The sequence below is a fragment of the Lonchura striata genome, chromosome 35, assembly GCF_050655825.1.
Source record: "Lonchura striata isolate lonStrDom1 chromosome 35, ASM5065582v1, whole genome shotgun sequence".
Taxonomy (NCBI): Eukaryota; Metazoa; Chordata; class Aves; order Passeriformes; family Estrildidae; genus Lonchura; species Lonchura striata.
The window spans coordinates 3,016,625-3,044,279 of NC_140737.1; the positions used below are offsets into that span (position 1 = coordinate 3,016,625).

The 27,655-nt window shown below is 50.2% G+C and overlaps 1 protein-coding gene across 1 annotated transcript; it reads right to left on the minus strand.

Annotated features, from left to right (window-relative positions):
• Positions 1–375: 375 nt before the first annotated feature.
• Positions 376–27,528, minus strand: LOC146764260 (uncharacterized). The gene is made up of 6 exons (XM_085564989.1): positions 27,345–27,528; positions 25,441–25,638; positions 24,658–24,804; positions 23,372–23,483; positions 15,283–15,295; positions 376–2,962 (listed from the first exon to the last, which is right to left on the minus strand). The coding sequence occupies exons 1-6, from the start codon at positions 27,526–27,528 to the stop codon at positions 2,204–2,206; spliced, it is 1,413 nt and encodes a 470-aa protein (XP_085421115.1). The 3' UTR covers positions 376–2,203.
• Between the last annotated feature and the right edge of the window lie 127 nt (positions 27,529–27,655).

The window sequence follows — 27,655 nt, forward strand, 5'->3', positions numbered from 1 at the left end:
ATCTGGGATGTCTCCGTTCCCCCCTGCCCAGAGTTTCTCTCCCGACAGGGAGAGAGAATAGAGACAGTGGCAGTCAGCGGAGCGGGGGAAGCTGCAAGGTGCCCAGTTGTGTGGGAGTTGCTGGATGTCCGGGCATCGGGCCATCCCTGGGAGTTCGGACTTTTAACCCTTCCTTGAGAAATGAAAGCTTGTGAATTTTTCCTTCCCCTCCTCGGTTTGAAAGAGAGGAAGAGGGACACCTTGGACCCTGTGATGTTGGAAGGAGGAATTCTGGATGGGAGGGGGACAAGGAGTGGCTTTTGGCTGGACTTTTCCGTGTTAGCCACAACCTGAACCAATCTTCTCCTCTGAGAGAGACTGTGTTTTGGGAGGATGCCAGTGAGTCAAGAGACCTGCTTCAGCTGGGAAAAAGACAAAATTGGAGTGAACAGAGAAAAAGTTAGGGGGTTTGTGGTGGCGCCTCCTAGTCCTGGAAAGGAAAGAGAAGAGAAGATCTCTGTTCTTGAGCCCTCGGCCCCAGGGGAAAATGGAGGGGACTGTGGTCCCAAACAATGAAAACTGAACTGTTGTTTTTCTCCCCTCTTGGCAGGGCATCCTTGAAAGGAAAAATCCTAAAAGCAGTCTGTCCATCCATGCATTGGTGGTGAGAGCACTGTGCATGGAAAGGAGAAGGGTCACCATGGCAAACTTTTTCTCCGGGCGGTGCCATGTGTGACATGGAAGCACAGGATGTGGAGCTGTGTTTCTTGGGGGAGTCTGTGGCACAGGAGAGACTCTGTTCCCTCGATAGACTGAGTATCGGTTGTTTGGAGGGTGGAAACCTGATTGGGGTCCAGATTGTGTCTCACTGTGGTTTGTTGGAGTTGGGTGGTGGGGGAAGGAATGTTTTGCAAGGTTTTCATTTGATCTTTGTGTGTTTTTTTTTCCCGTTCTTTAGTTTTCTCTTTTCTTTAGTAGTAGTAGTTTAATAAAGTTTTTTTCTATTATTAAGCTTGGGCCTGCTTTGCTCTGTTCCCAGTGTCAAACCATGACATCTGCCCACAGAGCTCCTGAGCCGCCGGCGGCCGCAGCCCCTCCCTGTGGCCTCGGGCCCAGCCAGGACACCCCCCCGGCTCTATCCCCACGCTGATTTTGGGGGGATTGAGTGTCCCCCAGCCCTGCTGTCACTCTGCCCCTGCCCCCTGCTCCCAGTGTTCCCAGTAAAGCTTCCCAGTTAAACCCAGCCCAGTTCATGGGGGCACTGGGGAGGGACTTGGGGGGACCCCACGGCGGGGCCGGCCCTGGGCAGGGAGGGCGGGTCCAGGTGAGGAACACTGCCTGCTGCGGGTCTGCCCGGCAACTGGTGAGTCATCAGCCCCGCTCGCTCTCATTGGCTGACTCTTCTCCACCGCGTTCTCTCATTGGCTGAGGAGAGGCCCGGCAGTGCAGAGAAGGAACGGGAGAGATCCCGCCCCGAGCACCGGCACGGGGACAACAGACCCAGCCTGGGCACAGGGAGGGAATTTATTACCAACCAAACCACGGCAGCACCAGGAGAAGGGAAAGAAATCCCTCCAGCACCTTCCCCCACCCAACAGGGATCACCCACAACAGGGTTATCCACCATGGAGAGACGGGGACATCCGAGTTTAGAACAAAGCCAATTTTATTAAGTGTACCAGGTGTTTATACAGGGATTGACTTGTATGGTGCTTATAGAGGGCTCTGTTTTTGGTAACAATTTCCCATTGGATACACATTCTTGGTGACATCCAGTAACCTGGGAACATTTATCTTATCACAAAGTCTCACAGCATTTTTTCTGGTCACTTCTTGCCCAGGGAGACTTCAAGTGTGTCTGTGTCTAATACAGTTTCTGCTCAGTCAGACCTCAGGTATCAAGCCCCTTTATCAGCTCCATTGCTTTACTCTCTGTTTTATTCCCCATACGGGGGCACCAGGGCTCTGCCCAACGGGGGTCACTGGGGATCATCCAGACGGAGACATACGAGTTTAGACCAAAGCCAATTTTATTGCGTCTACCAGGTGTTTATACAGGGATTGACTTGTATGGGGCTTATAGAGGGCTCTGTTTTTGGTAACAATTTCCCATTGGGTACACATTCTTCATGACATCACATCACCTGGTAACACTGAGCTCTTCCCTCACTCTCTTCCCTCACTCCAAGCTCTTTCCTCACTCAGGGCACTCACAGGGCTTCCCTTAGTGGTGCCTCCGTTGGTGTGTGGTCAAGTTTGAGCTCGTGGAGAAGCTCTTCCCACACTTCCCACACTCGTAGGGCCTCTCCCCGGTGTGGATGCGCTGGTGCATGGTGAGGTGGCAGTTTCGCTTGAAGCCCTTCCCGCAGTCGGGGCAGCGGTAGGGCCTCTCCTCTGTGTGAATCCGCTCATGTCTGAGGACACTGGAGCTGGTCTGAAACCTCTTCCCACACTGGGGACACTCGTAGGGCCGTTCCCCAGTGTGGATCCGCTGGTGTGTTCTCAGGGCAGAGCTCCACCCAAAGCTCTTCCCACATTCCAAGCACTCGTAGGGCCGTTCCCCAGTGTGGATCACCTGGTGCTCGATCAGGCCAGACATGTGTATGAAACTCTTCTGACACTTCCCACACTCGTAGGGCCTCTCCCCGGTGTGGATGCGCCGGTGCATAGTGAGGTTGGAGTTTTGCTTGAAGCCCTTCCCACAGTCGGGGCAGCGGTAGGGCGTCTCCTCTGTGTGAATCCGCTCATGTACGAGGAGATTGGCAGTGGTCCTAAACCTCTTCCCACACTCCCCACACTCGTAGGGCCTCTCCCCAGTGTGGATCCTCTGATGACAGACCAGTCTGGAGCTCCGGCTGAAATCCTTCCCACATTCCAAGCACTTGTGGGGCTTCTCCCTGCCATGAGGCTTCTCCACCAGCTCCGAGCTCCGCCTGGATCTCCGCTCGCCTTCCTGGCTCAGGGGGCTCTTTCCTTCCCGCTGCTACCTGGGCTGGGTTTGCAGCTCCTCCTCCTGCAGCATCTCCGGGGCTTTTCCTCCTCCATCAGGCACGCCCTGGTAATGTCAAATCCTGGTTTGGGGAAAAAACAAGAGGAGAGCATCTTGGACTGGAGGTTCCTCCTTGCCCAAGGAGGAAGTTATTGGGAATCTTGTGTCTATAAGAAACCCCAGGGAAAGCAAGGTTTCTTAAGACACAAAACACCAAGATTCAGCCCAAAAATCCTGCAAACTTCAAGACACAGAACAAAAACTCCCTAAACATCACAGCTCAGGAAAAACCTCCTCCAAAACATAAAGATTCAGCTGCCACATAAAACCAAAGCAGCAACATTTAGCCCAAGAAAGCTCAGAAACACCAAGATTCACCCCGTGAAAATTGTGGATCCCCCTCCACAGTCACCTGCTGCATGTGGGGGGAGCAGCACTCCTGGGGCTGGGGGGAGGCTGCAGACACAGGGAGGGGTGGAACCTTCTGCTGCTTCCTCTTTCTGCTCCTCCTCCTCCTCTGTCTCTCCTCTTCCTCAGATTCCTCTTCCTCCTGCTATTCCTCCTTCTCCTGCACAATCCCACCCTCTCCTGCCACCTGCACCGTTTGACCATTCTGTTCCTCAAGCCTGCTTCTCCTTCCCTTCTCCTCCTGCCCCCAGGCCCAGCACCCACTGCCGGCTCCCTCTTCCCCCCACACCCACAGCATCCCAGCGCAGGGGCAGGGATGGAGCTGGGGCAGGTCGGGCTGGGGCAGCGCTGGGCTCTCGGCCGCTCCCGCCCGCACTCGGTCCCCACTGCAGCCGCTCCCGCCAGGACAGCGCGGGGGGGCCCGGCCTTGGCGCTGCCCCACTCCCACCTCCCCAAATTCCCCTCGCGGGGCCATGGGGCCGAGGGGGGGGCGCAGGTGGGTCCAGGTGGGGAACGCGGGGAGCTGCGAGTCTGCCTGGCAACTGGTGAGTCATCAGCGCCGCGGGCTCTGATTGGCTGAGCTCTGCCCGAGCCCTGGGGCTGCAGCACAGAGGGGACACCCTGCTCCAGGGGGGATGTCCCACAAACGGGGAACCCACGAAAGGAACAACAAGAAAGTGTCTTTACAAACAGATGCTCTGAAGCTGCCCGGAGATACGGCCAGGAACCTGTACATAAGGAAATGACAGGAGACACCATCAGTTTCAGAAAATGTTATCAATTGATGACACAAACTGCTGCTCAGCCAAGGTCCTGCACAATTCACGAACTTCCAGAAGAACAACAACAAAGACTTAACAGAGCCATAAATATAATTTCCTATATAACAGCAGGGAACATATCAAGGTGGGTATCTAGTAGGTGGACTGAGAAGTCTGTAGCTCTCAAGAACTTCAGCCAGTGGGGAAAGCAGAGGGAGATGTGGCCAGGAAAGTTCAGATGAAAAAGAGACTGTGTCCTCCAACAATTGGAGAGATCCCATGGGGAATGTCCCTTGGCCTCTCCCATTTTTAAGAATGAAATTACTTTCACAGGACTCCTCTGTCTGCTTTGTGGACAGAATCCTCTGCTGATGTCTATTTTTCCACACACCCTGGGGTTCATCCCGAATTCCTTCCACCCTCCGGGGCGGCGGGCAGGGAGTGCAGCTGAAGGTGCCTCACCCACTTTGGGTGATCGCCTCCCTTGGATGGCGGCGGCACCGGGGATTGATTGGGGACCCGGGAGTGACCAGGAGACAGACGAGTGACACATCAGGGGGGTCTGTGAAGAGTCAGCAGGGAGAGAGCACTGAAAATCTCATCAGTGAGTGCCCTGGGATCCTCGGGGAGTGAACATGGCAGGGCACCCATGGAGGGGAGAAAAGGGAAAGCCAGGGAGGGGTCCTGGCCAAAGGGATGATGATCCCAAAATGTCTCTGAAGGGTCCCTTGGGAGAATGTTGAGGTAGTTTACACATTCCCCCAGAGGTAATTAAGGACATGGACACCCAGGGAGGCAACAAGGGAAGTGGAGAAGGGATTTGGACAACAGGGGATGGATGATGTTGGTGTGCTGGGAAGGGATTGGGTGAAGGAGAGTGCAGCAATATTGTTCAGGCAAGAAGCAGCAGGAGGAATCTGTGTGGTAAGAAAAAGGATGAGGAAAGAGGAGGAAGAGAAAAATACTCTGGATTGTTTTGTTTTCCAGCACTGTTTTATCCTCACAATTTGCCAGCTGATCCAGATCCTTTCCATCCCCGGTTTCCAGGAGAGGAGAAGAAGAAGGTCAGGATGCCAGGGGTTTCTCTGCGGTGGCAGCGGCAGCACCGGGCGCAGAGGTGCGGCACCGGGAGCACGGGCTGGGGCCTGTGGGGAGCTGCGGGGCCGGGCCGGGGCTGTGGGGCAGCCGGGGCTCAGCGCCGGGCGCTGCCTGACCCCACCAGCCCCGGGCAGGGCCGGCAGTGGCCCCCGGCCCCCAGGAGGCTGCGGGACGCCCCGGCCGCTGCCCGGCCCCGGGGAGCTGCCGGCCCTGCCCGCCGGGGGGGCCGCCTTTGGACACTGCGGCAGGACAGGCACCGGCTCTGCCACACGGGCTGGGCAGGGACCCTGAGCACAACGGGGAAAACAAAGGAACAGCTGGGAAATGCAGAGTGCACATGGAAGGATCAGGATTTGCTGTTCAGGATTTGCTTTGGGTCCCTGCAGAAAGGAAAGGTTTTGCAGAAAGCTCAGCAGCTCTCAGAGGATGAGCACCCACAGGCAGTGACAGGGGCTGCAGGAGTGGCACAAGAAGGCCCTGCAGCACTTGGGCACAAAGGCACAGCAGCTGAAGGCAAGAAGGGATGAGCAAAAGGCCAAGCTGAAGGCAAAGGCCATGGCAGAGTTCCCACAGCCCCTGAGGGATCAACCCCAGGGCCCAAGGGGGCCCCAGCACCCAGGGCATGACGGGGTCGGCCACAAGCACCTGGCAGAGGCATTGCCCTCCTGGCCAGGGCAGAGCCCACCCAAACAGCCCCTGGGAAGGAGTCAGGGCTCCAGCTGCAGCCCACAAGGACACTGCAAGCACAGACAGCAGCACCCTCAGCAGGAGCAAGTCCACCCCTGCATGGACATGGATTGTCAGGGCTCTCTGAGCTCCCATCCCACCGGGGACCCACCACACTGGAGCCCTGCAGAACATTCAGGCTGGGTCTGCATCCAGAGGAGGCCTCTCCTGATGGACACAGGGGCCTCTCCATCCACTCTGAATCTTACACCTAAGGGGGGAAAATTGTAAAGGAATGTTTAATTATTAAGGGAATAGATGCGAAAGCTGAGCTGGTATCATTTGTTTAATCACTATTAGGAGCTGTGAGGGATAGGTTTGAAATAAACTAATTTATTTCTCTTCCTACTGTCATTTTTATGAACCAGGAAGGAATTTGATGGTGGCATTTTAATATTGTAAAAGGTGATACAGAGGCTACTGCTGCTGTACCTTTGTGTCAAATGTCTGGCAAGGCCTGTGCTGAAGGGAACCCAGAGGTGTGGGCACCCCCAGGGGGAAAATTTGATGTGGAGCCTCTCCACATTACTTGGAAGCAACCAGGACAAGTGGTGTCTAAAAGCAACACCCTGTTCCAGGGGAGGGAAGGAAGGGCTCACAGCCTGGTATGGAGTCCCTGCTAAAGGCAGGGCTCTTGGAGCCAGGGATGTCTCCCTACAGCACTCCTATCCTGCCAGTCAGGGAATCAGATGGCTCCAATGAGGAGGACAAGGAGAAGTGGCAGACAAAGCCCCTGTGAAATAGCTCAATTTGCAATCTAAAAAATACCTTTTGAGTATCTGAAAAAGAAGTGCTAATGATGCAGAAAGAGGTTAAATATTTGGTAAACACTGGGACTGAAGATTCTGGGTAGATTGACCCAGAGAGAGTCTGGGCAATCTCAGAAGTAACATTTCCCAGGACCAAAAAGGAGCTGAGACAATACTGAGGATTAACAGGGAATTACACAGCCCGGATTGAGGATTCTCTTCCCAGCCAGGACATTGTAGGAATTTTTAACATCACACAGCCTCCATGCTGTGGTATGGACAGGAGAAAGTGAGCAAAACTTGGGAAAATGAAGAACCAAAAATATTGATGTCTCAGCTGGGGCTCTTCCAGACTCAGAAAAGAAATTGGAATTGCAGGTGAATGTTCAACAGGGCCATGCCAAAGGAATTCTTGGGCCAAAATGTTTCACCCAGTGGCCAAAGTGGCCTCATGTCTGCAGAATTGTGCAGCCACAGCTTCACCGGGAACCGAGGCCCAAAACCTGTTGACAACAGGATCTCCAATTGTTCCAGTCTGCCATCAAGTTCAAGCTTTGATAACCAAAAGAGCCTCGCAACGGATGAGCAGTGCTCGGTTATTACAGTGTGAAACTTGTGCAGTGGCACAGGAGGATTCAGAACTGAGCACAGGGGAAGGGTTTAACCCAGCCTCCTGTTTGAACAGCCCACAGAGGGGCTGGGAAGAAACCCAGCACTGCATTCAAGTGACACAGCTCCAGACCCAGCCTGGGGGAGATTCAGGAGACATTGCCTGGCCTGAGGCAGAAAATGTCTTTGTGGATGGCTCTTCAAGGGCAGCAGAAGGGAAAAGAGTTCCAAGACAAGCTGTTATTGAGGAAAGGGAATCAGACAAAGCACAGGTTACCCCCCATGGTCAGCTCAACCAGCACAGCTGTGTGTGCTTGTAAGAGCCTGGCACTGAAATGCCCTGAGCAGGAAGGCTTCAATATCTTCTGGTGACACCATCTCACCTAACAGTGGGGCAAAAGCAATTCTGATTGCTCAGCAACCACTGGATCACTTATTAAGGTATTTTTATAAGACATAATTCCAATAAAAGGGATTGTGGAAGCAACAGACTCAGAGAGCAGAACTCATTTGACAGGAAAGATCCTCCAGGGGGTTATGGCAGCTTTAGGAATACAGTGGGACCTCCAGAACCCTTGGCACCCCCACAGCTCAGGCTGAGTACAAAAAATGAATGGGGAAAGAAAGAAACACCTTTGGAAGCTGGGGATAGAAACCAAGATGCCATGGGTACGGCTTTTGCCATTGGCTTGGGCAAGAAGAAGAGCCAGACCCAAGGCAGATATTCAATTATTTCCCCTTGCAATTGATATCAGGAATTCCTTACCCTGGGAATTCTCCACCTAGTGCAGGGTGGAGATAAGGGATGCACATTTAAAGCAGTCTGTGGCCAGAATCCTGTCTCTGGTGCAATCTCTCCCCCAGGAAGCTGGGCTGGCACAGAGCCTGCCTTGGCACTTTGCTGCTGCCAACATCCAAGCAGGACATGGGCTCTGCCTAAGGAGTGCAAAGCAGCACCACTGGTGGCCAAGTGGCGTGGGCCATGCCAAGGGGCCCCGAGGCCAGAAACAGCCGCCAGCACAGCTGAACACGGGGGGACCCCTCAGCCTGGGCTCCAGGTCTCTGCAGCCCCGGAGATTTGCACTTCCCGCCTGCAGCAGGAGGATGGGAGGCCCCCCTGAGCCTGCACTGAAGGCAGCGCAGCAGCAGCCAGGGCTCCACAGCGGGGCAAGGCCCTGGGCCTGCCCACACCTCCTCTGCTGAAATCCTCGGCCTGGCCACCCTCCTTGGGCAGCTCCAGCCACCGGGGCCAGCCCTTGCTGCCACTGCTGCAGCTTCAGTGCTCTCTGGGCCTGCACTGCCACAGCTGCTGGGGACACACCGGGACAATTCCACTCTGGCTCTCACTCACACTCACACACTGCCCTGCCTGCCAGTGCATCCATGGAAAATAGACCAGCTCATAGACTTGAACATTGTTAACCTTTGATTTCTCTACTCAGGCATGCTTTGCCTTGGCCTTGGGGAAAGAAATGTTAAAGGTTTTGTTAAGGGATGTTACACCACTCAGTGGAGATGAGTTTAACATCTCAACACACTGGGAATGGCCCAAAAGATACCCACAAAGATAACGACCAGCAGCAAAACATCAACCCCAGCAGCAAACAGCAACCAACACCTACCCCAGACACTGCCCCCGGCAGGGCTGCAGACACCTGGTCTGCAAAAGGCTGAGAAGGAAATCCAGCACTTCCCACCTCATTAACAGCACAAGCAAAGAAATCCGGGTCCAACAGGAAACCAAATACTAAAAACTGCACAACTCGAAACTACAGAACATTAAACCAATGCATTTAGACTGTATCCAGTTTGGGAAAAATAGACTAAAACCCACATGTCATGGAACAATTTTCTTTGCACACCCGGGCTGTGTGGGGATGGAATGATTTCTGTTGCACATCCTGGCCAGAATCAAGGAATGCCTTGACTCTAACACTAAACCTATTGGTGGAGTTTTTCTTTTTCCTGCAGTTCCAATGCAAAGTTTAGAGAATTAGAGTATATTTTTCTAATAATCCCTCTTCTATATTGCCGGTTAGGTTTGGGTCAGAGATGTGAAAATGAATTTTTACTCCAAGGAGAAGTAGAAAAGAACTGAATTGCCTTGGAATTGTTTGAGTATGTTTCTGTAAGAGATACAAAAATTTTTTTCTGGGTTTTTCAACATTCACCTTTAGGCTGTACTTCACAAAAATAGAAGAGATTTAAAGGTCACCCTTTATGTCACAAATATTAAATGGATCATTTGAAGGGGAAAAAAAAAAAGCAGCAGGTTGTGGGGGGGGCACATGTGAGGCTGCTGAAGCTCCTCTGGAAGAGAAGCTGCATTCCAGGCACCCAGAAGGAACTTCAGAAATGCAAATTAACACTGCTGGGGCAAAGTGGGGACAATGTACCTGGCTCTTCTTGCCTGAGGCAGGAATTGGCTGATTCCCTCTGCCCCTCACCCCAAGCTCTGCCTGCTTGCACAGATGGAATCTGCACAGCTGAAGGCAGAGCCCATGCTGAGGATCTCTGACTCTGCAACAGAAACGGCTGAAGCTGCAAAGGGAAACAGCAAATGGAGAATGTTGGGAAAACTTCACTAAAATAAGGGGGGGATCATCCCTCTGCCCACTCCAACATCTGCTGTCACTGTCTGTGCTGTACAGGGTGTATCAGAGCACTGGGGATTTTGCTATAACAAGTTCAAGGAAATCAGTTGGAATTCAACTATTTGATAATGTAATTAGAAAAAAGCAATCAATTGACACAGCCCCGGATGGAGGGAACACACAAAAATGGGCAAAAGAATTAAAGGACCATCAGAACAAATCCTACAACACCATGGACCAGCCCCTGGGACCCGAATCAATTAATATCAGGACACAGAGAAACAATTTATCATTTCAATGGCATCATTAGATTACAAGCTATCCTCGGAATAAGAACCAACCAGACAGCTCCAGCTCCTGACCTTCCTGCCGACCAAGCCACTAAAATGAGGAACACAACATTTCACCAAAGGATGGGATCAGATTATCTGTGAGCAGAAAAAACAGGAGTCTGGGGGAAACAAAGTGGCTCAAACTGCAGTCGGCAAAGACATGACAAGAGAAAACTGCTAAAAAAGATAACAAAGGAAATAGGAGAGCACTTTATGTATTGGTCCAAACATGGAAAGGATGGGAATGGGACACGGTTCCCCGGCTCCCCAGCAGACCAGGGGTCAAACGAATGCTGCTTCTCCTCTTCTGTGCTGCAGCAACTCTCATCTTTTTACCATGCTCCACACCTTGGCAGTGCAGCTCATCCAGCAGCTGAGCCAGGGCACGCAGGTGGCAGCCAGGCCTCCTGATCCACAAACGGCTACAAAAGGACAGGGAATGAGGGCACCGAGAATAATCCCAAAACCAAAGAGGACCCGGGAAGAACAAAACAGAGTCAAGGAGTGAATCTGCCTGGAGATAGGGCCAGGCACTTGTAGATAAGGGGAGAAACCATCAGGTCCAATAAATGTTTCAAATAGACACAGACAGCTGCTCAAAGTGCCGCTACATTCCCGAACTTCGAGGAGAAGAACAAAGACTTAACAGAGCCATGAATATCGGCTGTTCTACAAAAGGAGGGTGCACATTAACGAGGACAGGCTCCAGGCGCATCGGGAAGTCGGAACCTTCCAAGGAACTCAGCCGGTGGGCAAAGGCAGAGGGAGATGCGGCCGGGAAAATGAGGATAAAAAGGAGGCTGCGGACTACGAGCACGGCAGAGAGCGCACGGCAAATGCCCCACGGCCTCTGCCCCTGCTCGGCAATAAAGTCACTTTGACAGGACTCCTCGCTCTCCTCCGGGCACACAAACCTCCGGCGACGGGAATTTCCCCGCCCGCTCCCGGCCGCGGGGCAGCCCCTCTGTCCTACCCACAGCAGCCGGGCCGAGCCAGCGCTGCTCCGGCAGCGGCTCCTGCCCGGCCCCGGCGGGAAGGAGACCGCGGGCAGCCGCTCCCGCAGCGCCCTCAGCCCGGGGCCGGCACGGGCCGGACACGGCACCGGCGAGCCGCCGGAGCCCCCTGCCGCCCCCTCCGCCCGCAGCCAGCCCCGAGCCCCTGCAGAGCCCAGCGCGGCTCCCACCTGCGCCGGGGCCGCCTCCGAGCTCCGCCGCCGCCGCCTCACCGCGCTCCGGCCGCTGCCGCCGCTGCCGGGCCCGCACAGCCGCTCGGCCAATGGCGGCGCTGCGCGGCCACGGCCGCCCTCAGCCCGCCGCCGGGGCCGCGCCGCGCCCCGCTCCCACCAATCAGCGCGCCGCAACCGCGACTGACGGCACCGGCGGCCAATGGCAGCGAGCTCGGGGCGGGCTCTGCGCACGGCCCCGCCTCGCCCCGCGCTCTCGGCGGCCCCGGGCTGCGTGAGGGGAAAGCCGGAGATGAGGAACAGCCCCGGCACGGGCCCGGGCCGAGCCGGGATTGAGCTGCCCACACAAACAAACTTCTCCCGCCTCCCGCCACGGCTTTCCCGGCCCTGCGCCTCCCGTGCCTCCGCCTCTGCGGGAAGCCCAGGAGCCTCACTTCTCCTGCCCCTCGTTAGCGCATCAGTGCTTCGCTTTGATTTCCCCCGAAAAGGGAAACCTGCCCCAAGCCCTGTGGGTGGGTGGGGCAGGGGAGAGATTTCTGGCAGAAAACTCCAAAGACTCGGAGCAAGAGCAGGAGAAGTCAGTGCAGAGCCTTAAATGCAGCTTTCCCCACGCCTCCCTGCTCCCAGCTGCACCTCCTCCCCCGGCAGGGCAGGAGACAGGGAATGGGGCCATGCTCAGCTCATCCCCCGGGGCTTCTCCCTCTGCTCAGGGACAGGAGTCGTTCCCTGCTGCACCCTGCGCTCTCTCCCGGCCGAGACTTCTCCAGGAACTTCTCGGAGCGGAGTCCATCCCCTGGGCACAGCCCCCTCCGAGTGCTGCAGCGTGGGTCACTGTGCCACGGGCTCAGTCCTGCCAGGACAGGCTGCTCCAGCGGGGCCCCTCTGCCCGCGGGCTCACAGCCTCCTCTCGGGCATCGCCGAGCTCCAGCCCGGCTCCTGCAGGGGCTGCAGGGGATCTCTGCACCCCCATGGACCTGCAGGGGATCTCTGCATCCCCCTGGACCTGCATGGGAATCTCTGCATCCCCATGGAACTGCAGGGGATCTCTGCATCCCCACGGACCTGCAGGGGGATCTCTGCATCCCCATGGATCTGCAGGTGGGTCTCTGCAGCCGCATGGATCTGCCGGTGGGTCTCTGCAGCCCCATTCTAATATATGTTGCGGAATAATTCGTTCTTATGTAAAATATACATCAAGTCAGTTGTGCTTGTACAAAAAGATTCTTAAAGTTTTAAATGACCAGTGGCTGCAGCCGGGGTGGAGAAACCACAGTTGGCAGAGAAAGAAAGACTTAATTTAGAAATGAAAAAAGGTGGCTTTGTGCAGAGATGGGTCCTTTCCGGGGAAAATCCAGCAGACACCCAACATGAAGAATGCATATATGTTAGTTTAATTAGTAGTGCTGTATTAACATTTTAATAGCATGGTAAATGTAGTTTCATAGTTAAAATGAAGCTTTAGTAGTTAAAACATAAAATATCTATGTGGCTTTTCTTTTAAGGCATGAGATACTCGCTTTGAGGTAACCATCACAGAACACCTAAGTCTTCCAGTGAATAGGAAATTATGGCTTTCTTATCAGAAGAAGCAAATTTCTTCATCCCTTGCTCAGACTCAAAGACGCCATGGAGATTAAAGGAAACACTTGTCATAGAACAGTCAGAGTGTCTTGTTTTAAATAGAATGTATGCATAACCATGAAGGATATATGAATATGCAATAGTGTAATTTTAAGGGTGATCCCTTTGTTCACAAAGTATGCATGTTGTGGCTTAAGTTCCCAAGAGCATCCAGACATCCTTAAGTCTTTTGTTTTTATTGTGTTTAATTGTCCTAACTCTAAATTTTTATCACTCTAATTGTATTAGTATTTTAATAACTATGTTATTATTATTAAAATTTTCAAGGCCAAGTGATTGGCGTTTTTCACAACTATGGTGGCAAAGATGGTTTCTAACACCTCTCTGCCGGGGCCTGAGGAGAGTCAGGGTGAGGAAGATGGGTCCTGCCCTATTTAGGCAGCCTCGCTCTGTTCCCCTGGTGTGTGACCACAGACACAGGTTATGATCCATGGGCAAAAGGAGACAATAAAACAAAGAAAAGGGAAAGGATTCCCTAAACCCTTGGTAATTAGCCCCTGAGACTAAAGTGTACACGAAGAACCAAGACCCAAGGACAAAGGACAGGTGAGTATTTGTTGGGATGGGGTGGATAAGGGGGGAATGAGTGATTGCTGCAGTCTCTCATGCTGTGTTTTGTCTTTTTCGTGAGAAAAGCGGCCAGTAAAGAGACCAAGGGAGTGATAAAAAAGAGAGAATCCCCCCCACCCCGGGGAAACTGGGACTGGGTCTTAGGGAAGAAGTGGAACCTCGTGGAGAGAAGCCAAAAGTTTTCCTGGCAGTGGAAAAACAGGTGGAAAAAAATTTGAAAAAAAAAGAAAAAATAAGGGGCCCCAAAAAATTCTGCTGGATTGAGGGATAAGTGTGCCCAAGAGCATCCAGGATTAAACCTGCTGGGTTGAGGGATTTGCATTCCAAGAGCACCCAGGGTTGCCAGATTGAGGATATGCCCACGGGGATCTGGGGTTGGACAACAGTAACATTAACACCTAAAATTCTGCTGGGTTGAGAGACATCCAGGATTAAACATGCTGGGTTGATGGATTAACATTCCATGAGCACTCAGGATGTAGATATGTAATGTAGACTGTTTGAAAGTGAAAGGTATCTTCTTGTTGTATGTGAGAGTGAGTGAAAAATAAAAGTGAGTAAATGTAGATTAATGGAAGTGTATATAATGTAGATTGTTTATTTTGAGCTTTACTTTATCTCCTTGGAGGGAGGTGGATTGTGTTGAATGGTATTGTGAGAGAAAGGACTTTTTGAGTAGTTGAAAGAAGGTGGTATTCAGGTTGTTAGAGAAAGTGGGAAACAGAGGCAGAGGACTTGTGAAGAAACGTGAGGAATGGACTATCACATCTAAACTGGTGACACCAAATTGACTTTCAACCAGGACTGGGTGGTAATGGTTTGGGAAGACCCAAATGATCCAAGGCAGGTACAAAGAATAACACCTAACTGAGAAATAAGGCAAAGCTTGCATCACTGGTTCTAAGCCCTGCCTGAATAAGCCCTGAGACGCCTCCGACACCTCCTTGGCAGAGGAACACTGTCACTTCAAACAGGAGGATCGGGAGTGTTTGAGTCAAAGAGTTCTTATAGTCTGGCCTTAGCCTGTGACTTGTACAGGGAAGAAAGGAAATTGCCATCAGTGCTATGCTGTATACTTTATGTGATTCATCCCAATACTGGACACGCCAGCTGGGTGACAAGTGAATGTTCAAATTATGAGAATAATTGGTGTTGTATCTCACAAAATCTATGTTCTTGTTGCAAGAGGTATCAGTACTGAATCAATTCCCAATACAGATAGAACTCAAAACAACTGAAGTAATAACTCTGTTTTGTGGATGGGAATTATTAGTGCCTGTTGACTGAGAGATACCTGAGGAACAATGTGAAACCACAGTTAAGGAGTGTCAAAAAGGACTTGCCTAAAAATATCAGTAAAAAGGAGTGACAAGGGAAACAGAGGGCAAGCCTGGATTGAGCACTGTACTCACCAGCGAGAAGATCACACGTACCTGCTGTGGGCAGCAACCCCACAGGCAGGGGAGGTGGGGGTATAAGCCATGCCAGACCTCTGTCATTCCTGTTTCTGTCTCTCATTTGTTGTCTTTTCCCTTCTGAGATAGCAGCAAGATCGTGTCACAAATGTTACAGAAAGTATTACACGGAAAGAACCCAAAGTTCCTTTTTGTCACACACACCCATGTCAACAGCCACAGACCCACCCAAATTGAGTACCTGCAGGCAAAATGGGGAAAAATATTGGATTACAAGGAAATTAGGAAAATGTGATAATAGATGGGGCATCGAATGTCTGAGAGAGATGGATTTGCTTTACATTTGATCTTAGAGATATAGTCCAAGATTTGGTATAAAGACAATTAATAAACAAAAAGGTGAAACCAGCACAGCAATCTAGCTCTGTTTTGACTCCAAATTATATACTGCATCATATTATAGGCCTCCACGCTGTTATAGAGGAGATAACAAACAAAGCTGCTCAGGCACTGGAATTAATATCAAATCATAAAGGCCAAACAAAAACTGCAGTGTACCAGAATAGGTTGGCTTTAGACCATTTATTGGCTAATGAAAGGGTGTTTGTGGAAAGTTTAATATATCAGATTGTTGAAAATAGATGACAACGGGGAGTCATCCTAGAAAAAAACAACCCAGATACCAGACCAAAAATGGGAAAACAATGTTAAAAACTAACTAGTGGGGTAATGTATTGAGCATGGGATGGTGGAAGAAATGGGGATTCTTCGTTTTATGTATTATAACTGTTATAAATTAAAGTTTGTCTAGACAAATTAAATTAAAAAATAAAATATTTATTTTGCAATCAAATTCTACCTAGCCAGCCACAAGGAAAGAACAGAGCCGAGCCCGGGGTCGGCCCTGGGTGTGCAACAAAGAGGTCAGCCTCAGCAGAGGTTTTCCTCTAAGCCCACACACCTCCATCCTGGCACATGCAGGTTTTATAGGGAAAATTCTGCCTGAGGCCAAGATTTCAGCAATCAGTCTTTTCTTCCATCAAGAGTCTATATGTTAATGAGATTTTCTTTTTTGGTGATGAGGGAGAACAATTCAGTGTCTGGAGTTTGTTGAATCCCTTGATGAAATTTACGGGAGGGAACGCTGCATTCACCTGTGTCTGCCCAAGGATTTCCATGATATCCATCTCGGGTCCTTCAGGCAAGGATCAGCACCGGGGGTTCCTGTATCTCCCCAGCCATGGCCCATCTCCTGGGGAGCCGCACCTTCTTACTTGTAAATCAGTTTCCAATATACACCCGGTCTCACCTGCGAGGGTGGGGGGGAATCCTAATACAAACGTGTAGAGTGTTAGAGTGTTCTAACAAATCTAACAAATATTCAATATCACATATATCATATTAGAATCGGCACCAATTATATCTGCTACATATAACAGTATGGTAAATGTAGCTTTGTAGATAAAATGAAGCTTTAGTAGTTAAAAAAGAAACTATGTATGTGTGTGTTGGGGGGGGGGGGGTTTAAGGAATGAGATACTCGCTTCAAGGAACACGCAAATTCTCCAGAGAAGAGCAATTTATGGTTTTCTTATTAGAAGAAGCTGATTTCTTCACACCTTGCTCAGACTCGAAGACCCCGTGGGAATTAAAGAAAGCAGTTGACATAAAACAGACAGAGTTTTTTGTTTCAAATAGAATGTATGCATAACCATGAAGGATATATGAATATGCAACAGTGTATTGTTTTAGGGGTGATTCCTTTATTCACAAGGTACATTCCTCTTGGCTTAAGTACCAGAGAGCATCTGGACCTCAGATATTCTTTCTTTTTTATTGTCTTGTAATTGTCTTAACTCTAAATTTTTATCAGTCTAATTCTATTCCTATTTTTTCCACCATTTTATTATTATTAAACTTTTAAAATTCTAAAAACCAAGTGATTGGCATTTTTCACAAATTCCTATCAGGAGACAGAGAAACAATTTATCATTTCAATGGCATCATTAGATTAAAAGCTGTCCTCGGAATAAGAACCAACCAGACAGCTCCAGCTCCTGACCTTCCTGCCGACCAAGCCACTGAAATGAGGAACACAACATTTCACATGGGGATGGGATCAGATTATCTGTGTGCAGGAAAAAAGCAGTTTGAGGAAAACTAAATGACTCAAACTGCTGCTGGCAAAGAGATGACATGGGGAAAGTGTTGAAAAAGATAATAAAGGAAATAGGAAAGCAGTTTCTGTATGGGTCTAAGCATGGAAAGGATGGGAATGAGACACGGTTTTCTGGCTCCCCGGCAGACCAGGGGTTAAACGTTGGGAGTCTTCTGGATTGTCCCCGGAAAGCGCCCATCTCTGCACCGAGCTACCTTTTTTCATTTGTAAATTAGGTCTTTCTCTCTCTGCCAACTGTGGTTTCTCCAGCCCCGGCTGCAGCCACTGGTCATTTAAAACTTTAAGAATCTTTTTGTACAAGCACAACTGACTTGATGCATATTTTATATAAGCACGAATTATTCCATAACATATATTACAATGGGGCTGCGGAAATCTCCCTGCAGGTCCCTGGGGATGCAGAGATCCCCTGCAGGTCCATGGGGATGCAGAGATCCCCTGCAGGTCCGTGGGGATGCAGAGATCCCCTGCAGCCCCTGGAGGAGCCGGGCTGGAGCTCGGCGATGCCCGAGAGGAGGCTGTGAGCCCGCGGGCAGAGGGGCCCCGCTGGAGCAGCCTGTCCTGGCAGGACTGAGCCCGTGGCACAGTGACCCACGCTGCAGCACTCGGAGGGGGCTGTGCCCAGGGGATGGACTCCGCTCCGAGAAGTTCCTGGAGAAGTCTCGGCCGGGAGAGAGCGCAGGGTGCAGCAGGGAACGACTCCTGTCCCTGAGCAGAGGGAGAAGCCCCGGGGGATGAGCTGAGCATGGCCCCATTCCCTGTCTCCTGCCCTGCCGGGGGAGGAGGTGCAGCTGGGAGCAGGGAGGCGTGGGGAAAGCTGCATTTAAGGCTCTGCACTGACTTCTCCTTCTCCTGCTCCGAGTCTTTGGAGTTTTCCGCCAGAAATCTCTCCCCTGCCCCACCCACCCACAGGGCTTGGGGCAGGTTTCCCTTTTCGGGGGAAATCAAAGCGAAGCACTGATGCGCTAACGAGGGGCAGGAGAAGTGAGGCTCCTGGGCTTCCCGCAGAGGCGGAGGCACGGGAGGCGCAGGGCCGGGAAAGCCGTGGCGGGAGGCGCGGAGAAGTTTGTTTGTGTGGGCAGCTCAATCCCGGCTCGGGCCCGGGCCCGTGCCGGGGCTGTTCCTCATCTCCGGCTTTCCCCTCACGCAGCCCGGGGCCGCCGAGAGCGCGGGGCGAGGCGGGGCCGTGCGCAGAGCCCGCCCCGAGCTCGCTGCCATTGGCCGCCGGTGCCGTCAGTCGCGGTTGCGGCGCGCTGATTGGTGGGAGCGGGGCGCGGCGCGGCCCCGGCGGCGGGCTGAGGGCGGCCGTGGCCGCGCAGCGCCGCCATTGGCCGAGCGGCTGTGCGGGCCCGGCAGCGGCGGCAGCGGCCGGAGCGCGGTGAGGCGGCGGCGGCGGAGCTCGGAGGCGGCCCCGGCGCAGGTGGGAGCCGCGCTGGGCTCTGCGGGGGCTCGGGGCCGGCTGCGGGCGGAGGGGGCGGCAGGGGGCTCCGGCGGCTCGCCGGTGCCGTGTCCGGCCCGTGCCGGCCCCGGGCTGAGGGCGCTGCGGGAGCGGCTGCCCGCGGTCTCCTTCCCGCCGGGGCCGGGCAGGAGCCGCTGCCGGAGCAGCGCTGGCTCGGCCCGGCTGCTGTGGGTAGGACAGAGGGGCTGCCCCGCGGCCGGGAGCGGGCGGGGAAATTCCCGTCGCCGGAGGTTCGTGTGCCCGGGGGAGAGCGAGGAGTCCTGTCAAAGTGACTTTATTGCCGAGCAGGGGCAGAGGCCGTGGGGCATTTGCCGTGCGCTCTCTGCCGTGCTTGTAGTCCGCAGCCTCCTTTTTATCCTCATTTTCCCGGCCGCATCTCCCTCTGCCTTTGCCCACCGGCTGAGTTCCTTGGCAGGTTCCGACTTCCCGATGCGCCTGCTGCCTGTCCTCGTTAATGTGCACCCTCCTTTTGTAGAACAGCCGATATTCATGGCTCTGTTAAGTCTTTGTTCTTCTCCTCGAAGTTCGGGAATGTAGCGGGACTTTGAGCAGCTGTCTGGGTCGATTTGTAACATTTAATTGAACTGATGGTTTCTCACGTTGCTTCCTTATCTACAAGTGCCTGGCCCTATCTCCAGGCAGATTCACTCCTTGACTCTGTTTTGTTCTTCTCGGGTCCTCTTTGGTTTTGGGATTATTCTCACTGCCCTCATTCCCTGTCCTTTTGTAGCCGTTTGTGGATCAGGAGGCCTGGCTGCCACCTGCATGCCCTGGCTCAGCTTCTGGATGAGCTGCACTGCCAAGGTGTGGAGCATGGTAAAAAGATGAGAGTTGCTGCAGCACAGAAGAGGAGAAGCAGCATTCGTTTAACCCATGGTCTGCCAGTGCACCACAAAATCGTGTCCCATTCCCATCCTTTCCACATTTGGGCCAGAACATGAGCTGCTTTCTTATTTCCTTTGTTAGCTTTTTCACCAGTTTTCCTTGGTCATCTCTTTGCCAACAGCAGTTTGAGTCACTGAGTTTTCCATAAACTCCTCCTTTTTCTGCTAACAGATAATCTGATCCCATCCCCTGGTGAAATGTTGTGTTCCTCATTTCAGTGGCTTGGTCAGCAGGAAGGTCAGGAGTTGGAGTTGTCTGGTTGGTTCTTATTTGGAGGACAGCTTGTAATTTAATGATGCCATTGAAATGATAAATGGTTTATCTGTCTCCTGATAGGAATTGGTTTGGGTTCTCAGGGGCTGGTCCATGGTGTTGTAGGATTTGTTCTGGTGGCCCTTCATCTTTTCCCCATTTTGGGGTGCTCCCTTCAGCTGGGGCTCCATCAATTGACTGATTTTCTCTAATGTAAACATCAAATACTTGTATTCTAACTGATTTTTCTGAATTTGTGGTAGCAAAACCCCCATGCTCGAATCCACCCTATAAAACACAGACTGTGACAGCAGATGTTGGAGTGGGCAGAGGGATGATCCCTCCCTTATTTTGGTGAAGTTTTCCCAACATTCTCCATTTGCTGTTTCCCTTTGCAGCTTCAGCCATTTCTGTTGCAGAGTCAGAGATCCTCAGCATGGGCTCTGCCTTCAGCTGTGCAAATTCCATCTGTGGGAGATGGCAGAGTTTGGGGTGAGGGGGCAGAGGGAATCAGCCCAATTCCAGCCCCAGGCAAGAAACCCAAATACATTGTCCATGCTTTACCCCAGCACTGTTAATTTGCATTTCTTAAGCTCCTCTCCAGGCTGCTGGAAGGAAAATTCTCTTCCAGATCAGCCATTGGATGACTCATATGTGGCCACCCCAGAATATGCTGGTTTTATTTTTTCTTTTTAAAGCATATTTTTAAACACACTATTAACTGTTAATGAGTTAAAGGATTACCTTTGTGATAAATGAATGCTCCAATTTATTAATTAATGAAAATTTATTAAATGATCAAAGTATAAATTTAGAGAAAAAAAAAAAAAGAAGAGCCACAATCCAGTCAAAAAGGGTCAGTGCAGAGCCTGGGTACCGGTGCTGGGCGAGACACAGGTCTGATCGCTACAGCAGAGGGTCCCCTCTGTTTCACACCGACTGTCCTGCTGAGAGGTCTTTATATGATTTTTCCTGCCCGAGGCAGAGTCCCTTTTCTTCCTTTCAGGTCTGCACATATTCCTGTGGAGTTCTTTCTCTGCAAGGAGCTGAACAAAACCATGGCCGGGGAGTGATAAACATCCAGGGAACAAAACCATGTCCGGGGAGTGATAAACATCCACGATGTGTTCCCAGAATCCAGGAATCCAGTATTGAGATGTATCTCACAGATGGCTCCAGCTATCTCAGTCTTAGATATTTATCAGGTATTCATCATCCTGGTGGATCACCTTGAGGAACACCCATCTCTGGGCTGGCCACATTCATTCATTTGTAAATGAAGATCTCCTTCCTCTTGTCCAGGTGGTTTCAACGCTGTGATGCAATCCCGGACACTGACTTGTGTGCTTAAAAATCTTTTTATAAGGGTATTTCTTACCAATACATACATAAAATATATATGGCAATTTTTATCTGCATGAATTATCCCATATACACAAAACAATCCCTCCCCTTCTACATAAACATAGTAATTCCTGATTTCTAAACTTTCTACATAATTATGTGTGACTTTACCCTATACTACTATCTCATTTCCTAGTTCTTTATAAGAAGGAAATAATCCTCTTAGTTCCCTGAAGGCTTATTATCCCACTCTTGTCTTGGAATTCCCTGGTACAATTTGTAGACATCCCCTTCTCCCTGTATCTGCTCTTTGAATCTGGCCAAAGCATCTGCTGCCCTACCATGTAGATTTTCCTCCCCCAATTTCATTATTTTTGATACCTGATTTGTTTTTCCCATAGCACATTCTGGGTCTGTGGGCATGGCAGCCACCTGCATACCCTGCACTACTGAGTGTATCGACCTGATAAAGCATGGTATCAGGCAGGGTAGGAATATGATCCCAGCTATTGAACACAATATAAAAAAATATTACCTTTTTCCACCATGCTCCATCAAACAGATGATCCCACCAGGATGCTTGGAGTACGGAGTTCCATTTTTGTACTGGGACATGTGCTACCCTTTTAATTTCTGTCACAGGCCTCTGATGGTTTCTCCATAGTCATCAATCTCTATAGAGCATTATGATTCATTAAACTTTCCACAGACCCCTACTCCCTCTGCTAGTAAATAGTCCAGGGCTATTCTGTTTTGATACACGAAGGCCCTCATTTGGGAGTGTTGTTTAGACAACAGCTCAAGGGCATTTGAGGTGTGGTTAGAGACCATGTCTACCACTGCCCAAAGTCTTATTAGTCGGTTTAACAGATAAATTGGGGTCCTATACCCCCAGCTTTCATCCTGGGCCCATGTTGCAGGACCATAATCCTCTATTATTCTTTCTGCTGGCCACTTCTCGCCCCAGGTCTGACCCCCACCAAAGATAGGGAATTTCTTTTTCAAATCCCTTCTTCTGCTCAAAGTTTTGTATAAGGGGGCCCCTAGTGAGCTGTGTTCTGATTGAGGTAGGGTAAAGAAAACGTGTCTGATCAATTGAATAGTGCATGATCCTCTCCACCACTGAGGTAGTTTGCTGTATGCTTTCTTCCCACAAATCCAATATAAACCATTCAGGGCTTTCCACCTGACTTTTGTGTTTTTGGGTTTACTCCAGAATCCTCTCAATTCTCTAAGGATTGGTAAGGGTTAGCTCCAGAGCCTTTGTTCCAGCAGTGTTCGATTTTTTTCTCTCCATTCACATTTAGTGCCTTTTTCCCAGCTCCAGTACCCTACTAGGTACCTACTAGGTACTGGCTTTTGTTAAAGGAATTTACTGTTGGAGTGGACAGACATGAAGTGTATCCCACCATTTCAGTGTGCTCCTTTCCCTCCCTGCTAATGCAAAATGTCCCAAGTATAGCATTATCCCATTTCAGGAGTTGATCTAGAGCTAAGCTCTCACCTTTTCAAGGCCACTTCTCTGCAGACTTGAGCCCTCTGCAGATCCAGCAATTGGACAGCCCCAATTCTGTTGCAGTTTCTTGCATCAGATCCACAAATAGGTTTTGATTGGAGGCAGGGAAACTCCAACTGGTATATTGTTTTTTGAGCTGATCATATTGCTCGCTTAGAGTTCTCAGCCTTTCTTGCTCCATCCTTCTTTTTCTCATCTCTGCCTCTTGTCTTTTTAGTTCCTGTGATACCTGTTTAATTTTGCTCTCCGGGTCCACTCCCTCTTTGTTCTTGAAAAGCAGAACATCCTGTCATATTGCAAACAAACGCGGTCATCCCAATCCTCTAAAAGGTCCATTTTTGGCTCATTTTTGAGGGACATCTTGGTCTCATATTTAAATTCTTCCCGACCCAGTATGTCTGTCCACCCATAACACACATTCCCAAGTGGTTATTGTCATAACACAATGGGTTAGCCTGAAAGTATGCTACAAACACTGACTCCATCCTTCTCCCAGTCCATACTGTGCGGTTACATTTATCACAGATTGGGACAGATATCTGTTCAACATTTCTTTTGTGTACCTTGTGCTCTGACTGCCCGTCCTTGGGGGTCGCCCTTTGTGAGTAACACCTTATTCTTTCTTTTAGCTCGCGTATCCCCTGCAGGGTGCCGTTTATGGGACAGTGCCCGCTTATCTTACCCTTGCCGCAGTTCCTTGGGGCTGGGGCTGTCGGAGCCTCCGATTCCCCGTGTGCTCTCCGGACAGTCTGTATGCAGAGCCCGCACCTTCACCGGGGCCTCACACCTCTGTGCTGGGCCAGTTAGTGCAACGCGTGCTGGTCCTGAGGCACATTGCTGGACTCAGATTGATCAGGATCCCCACGATTATTATTCCTCTGCCTTTGCCTGTGCTCACTGGGTTGCCACCAGTGGTGAGGTAAACCATTTTCTCGGCAGCAAGAATAGTCTTCTGTGGTGTCATACCTGGACTGAGCTGCATACCTCCGTTAAAAGATGCTCCACCTTGGTAGTTTAACTGTATCTGCACTGCAGGGTACTTTATTTAACCTCCGGCACTCAACAGTAATGATTTGAGCTTTTGATCTCAATTTTCCCCTTAGCCTGTTTTGAAACAAATGAAAGCAGATCTCAGAGTCCGCTTCTATTATTCCTAGGCTTGTGGCAAGCTCTTGTTGCTGTCGAGGCAGGATGGGAATGAATAGACTTGACTCAGAAGGCTGCTGAGAGTAAAACTCCCATTTATTCAAAATACACAGCTCTTTTATACAGAGCTTCGCAAGGATCAAATCTATTTGTTCTGAAGTGAAAACCATCCAGAGCATTGGTGCAAAAGTGCTTGACACACAGTGATAGAACTTAACTATAAACAATGTGAAAAACAAGAGAAATAAAGCATTATTTACATTCTTCCCCAGCTCTTTCCCAGCTTTTTTGCCTGGCTAGAAATTCTCAGTTTCTTTCTTTGACTGAATCTGAGACCCACAGCTCTAAGATATGGCTAGTTCCCCTTCTAGGCACTTATCACATAAACCCTTTGGCCAATATTCCCTTCTACAGTGTGTGACCCAAACCTTGTTACAATACTCACATTTGAAATATACAAATGGATAACATTCACAATGAGGTTCAGTGCATCTTATCAGATCCCTGTCAGTCATTTACTTGGCCACCACAAGGTTATCTTCAAATCCCCAGGAGGAGAGGTGACTTTTCACTCTGGCATCTCTTCCTGGTGCTCGACCTTCTTCACTCGGGATGCGTGTGTCCACCCCTTTTCTGCTGTTTGTATTGCTGTATCTGTGGTTAAGAGGACAAGAAAAGGGCTTTCCCAGTGAGGTGTCAGTGGGGCTTCTCTCCACGTTTTTATGAGCACTTTGTCCCCAGGTTGTACTTTATGTGTGGAAAAACCTAAAGGGGCACCTTGTGTTATTATTCCCTGCTTCCGCAATTCCTGCAGATTCTTACTTATGGCTATGAGATACGGCTGTGTCTGTGCATCTTCTATCCTCGGATGCCCCACTGGCATACCATGTTCATATGGCATCCCATACAGCATTTTGAAAGGTGACACTCCAGTCTCGGAGTGAGGCATGGTCTGGATATTCAGCAAGGCTAAAGGGAGGCGCTCTAACCAGGACATTTTTGTTTCCAAAATCAATTTTGCTAATTGAACCTTTAATGTTTGATTTATCCTTTCAACTTGTTCAGAGCTCTGAGGATGCCATGGGGTGTGGTATTCCCACTGGATCCCCAGAGCGTTGGCTTGTTGTCTAATAATTTTTGAGGTGAAGTGTGTCTCCTGGTCCGCATCTATGTATTTTACTAACCCATATCAGGGTATGATTTCTTCTAGTAGAAATTTTGATACTGTCTGAGCCATCACCTGAGAGCTCAGGAGAGCTTCTACCCTGTGGGTTAGTTTGTCCACTATTACCAATAAAAATTTATATCTCCCCACCTTAGGCAGATCAGTAAAATCTACCTGAATCCTTTTGAAAGGTCTGTATGCCACTGGGTGACTTCCCAGTGCCAGCTGCCGTGTTTTTGCCTGATTAATCTTTTGACAAATCATACACCCCTGCACCTCTTGTTTTACCAGTTCATAAATCCCCTTGCACCCGAAGAATCCAGGGAATTGCTCTGCCAGGGCCTGGAATCCCCAGTGTGTTTGTTGATGTAATCTCCTCAGGATGTTTCTGCTGTAGTCTTTAGACAACAGCTCCCTCCCATCTGGCAATTTCCACTTACCTCCTTCTAGCTGGCCTCCTATCTTCTTGTACCCCTCGATTTCCTTCAGGAAGGGGTGGGGAGGATATTCCTGAAACTCCCCTTCTTCGATTCCTGGGGTACTTACCTTCATTAGAGGCACGCTTTTGGCCTCTTTGTCTGCTAAATTGTTCCCTTGGGTCCTGAACTGCATTCCTGTCTGGTGCCCTTTCACGTGGACTATGGCAATTGCCTCTGGCCCCCTTATAACCTTTAAGATTTGCCTGATTATTTCTTCATGCACTAGCCTCTTTCCCTGAGTATTGAGTAACCCTCGTTCTTCCCAAATCTTTCCAAATATGTGTACCACCCTAAATGCATAATTTGAATCTGTAAAAATTGTTCCTTTTTTCCCTTCTAATTTCCACAGGGCCCTCAATACTGCGTACAACTCACAAGCTTGTGCTGACCATCCGGGATTCAGGGGTCCTGATTCCACTACCTCCCCGGTTTTGCCATCAGGAAATATCCTGATTTCCTTTTCTCATCTATGACCCTTGCAGAACCACCCACAAACCATTTTTCACCTTCTTCTAAATCTGGCATTATTTTGATCTGCAGCTCCACCACTTCTGCGCAGTCATGGGAAGGCACTCCTGCGGCTTCCCCAGCCAGGAATCGCGCGTGATTTTGCACCGAGGTAGTTCACAATTCCAAATCCCGGGAGTGGATTAATACAGCCTCATATTGTAGGAGCCTGGCGTCAGTTGGCCACTTGTCAGCCTTTTGCTGCAGAATGCCCCGACGGTCACCTGCAACCAGGGACCTCAGATAACGGGAAGCTGGACAGGACAGAACACACATCCAACCAATATGATTAATGCAATGTTCTCCATTTATTTGAGAGAAGATGGCAGTTTTTATACACTTCTATACAGTTTATAGTTTACAAAGCACTCTCATTGGCAAGCTAACATTGTTTACCTTTGTCTTAAAGTGGCCTAAACCTTACACTATAAACCTATACTACTTTACACCCAGACAGCCCAGTGCTTCGCATCACACCTTAATACAATTTCTATCTGCGCCACAAGCTCTTCATTTCTAACTGCGTCAGAGGCTGGAAGGCCTCACAAGCCCCAAATCTGTGGCCTAGACTGAGGGGAAGCTCAATTCTCACTTCAGACATAAATCATGCCCTCTCTCTCAGAAATTCTGTAACAGTCACCTTCTTAGCCTCCTCCACCAATACTGTCACTGCTACAATTGCTTGTAAGATCCCTGCTTACAGGATCTAAAAGCTTTGATACATACCCCACCAGCTTCTTGGCCCCTGCCCAATCCTGCGTTAAAACCCCATGGGCAGTGTGATTACTGATGTCCAGGAACAGCTGAAAAGGTTTCTTTACATCAGGGAGGCTCAACTCTGGAGCTGCTGCGAGGGTTTCTTTTAATTTCTTGGAACCCTCCTCATCCTGCTCTGTCTACTTTAGCTTGTCCGTGATAAGCTTTTCATGAAGAAACTTTTCCTTCTCACTATATCCCTCGATCCATTGCCTGCAGTATCCTGGAAGCCCCAGCAGCTGCCTGACCTCCTTTTTTGTTCATGGAGGGGGTAAAGTAATGATACCTGTTATCCTGTCCGGATCCAACTTCTTACCTTTTGTTAACCAATGCCCTAGGTACTTGACCTCAGGCTCTGTGAACTGTAATTTCAGTTTGAGACCTTCAACCCTTTTTCCCCAAAGAAGTTTAATAGTGCTATGGTCCCACACATCCTCCTCCCTAAGTCCGGCTGCCAATAGGTCATCTACGTATTGTAGTAATTTGGTCCCTTTAATGGGCACAAACTCACTTAAGAGTTTTTCAAGGGCTTGTCCAAATAGGTTTGGTGAGTACAGAGAATAGATTTACCACCCTCAAATCTTGCACCAGCCTGTAATTACCATCTGCCTTCTGTACTGCCAAGGTAGGAGTGTAATGTCTTGACATGCACAGTTCCAATGTGCCTTTCTTTCTTAGATCTTCTATTACAGCCTTCAGTCCATTCCTGCCTTTCATGGGAATGCAGTACTGTTTAATCCTGATTGGATCCTCCAGTCTCTGGATCTCAGTGTGAATTGGCTCCATGTTTAACCTCCCCGCCTCTTCCTGAGTGGAGTGTTTAACCTCCCCGCCTCTTCCCAAATCACACTTTGGGATTTATCTCATTTTTGTCCTCAGCAGTTATTTTGTATAAACTTACTGTGAGCTGGGA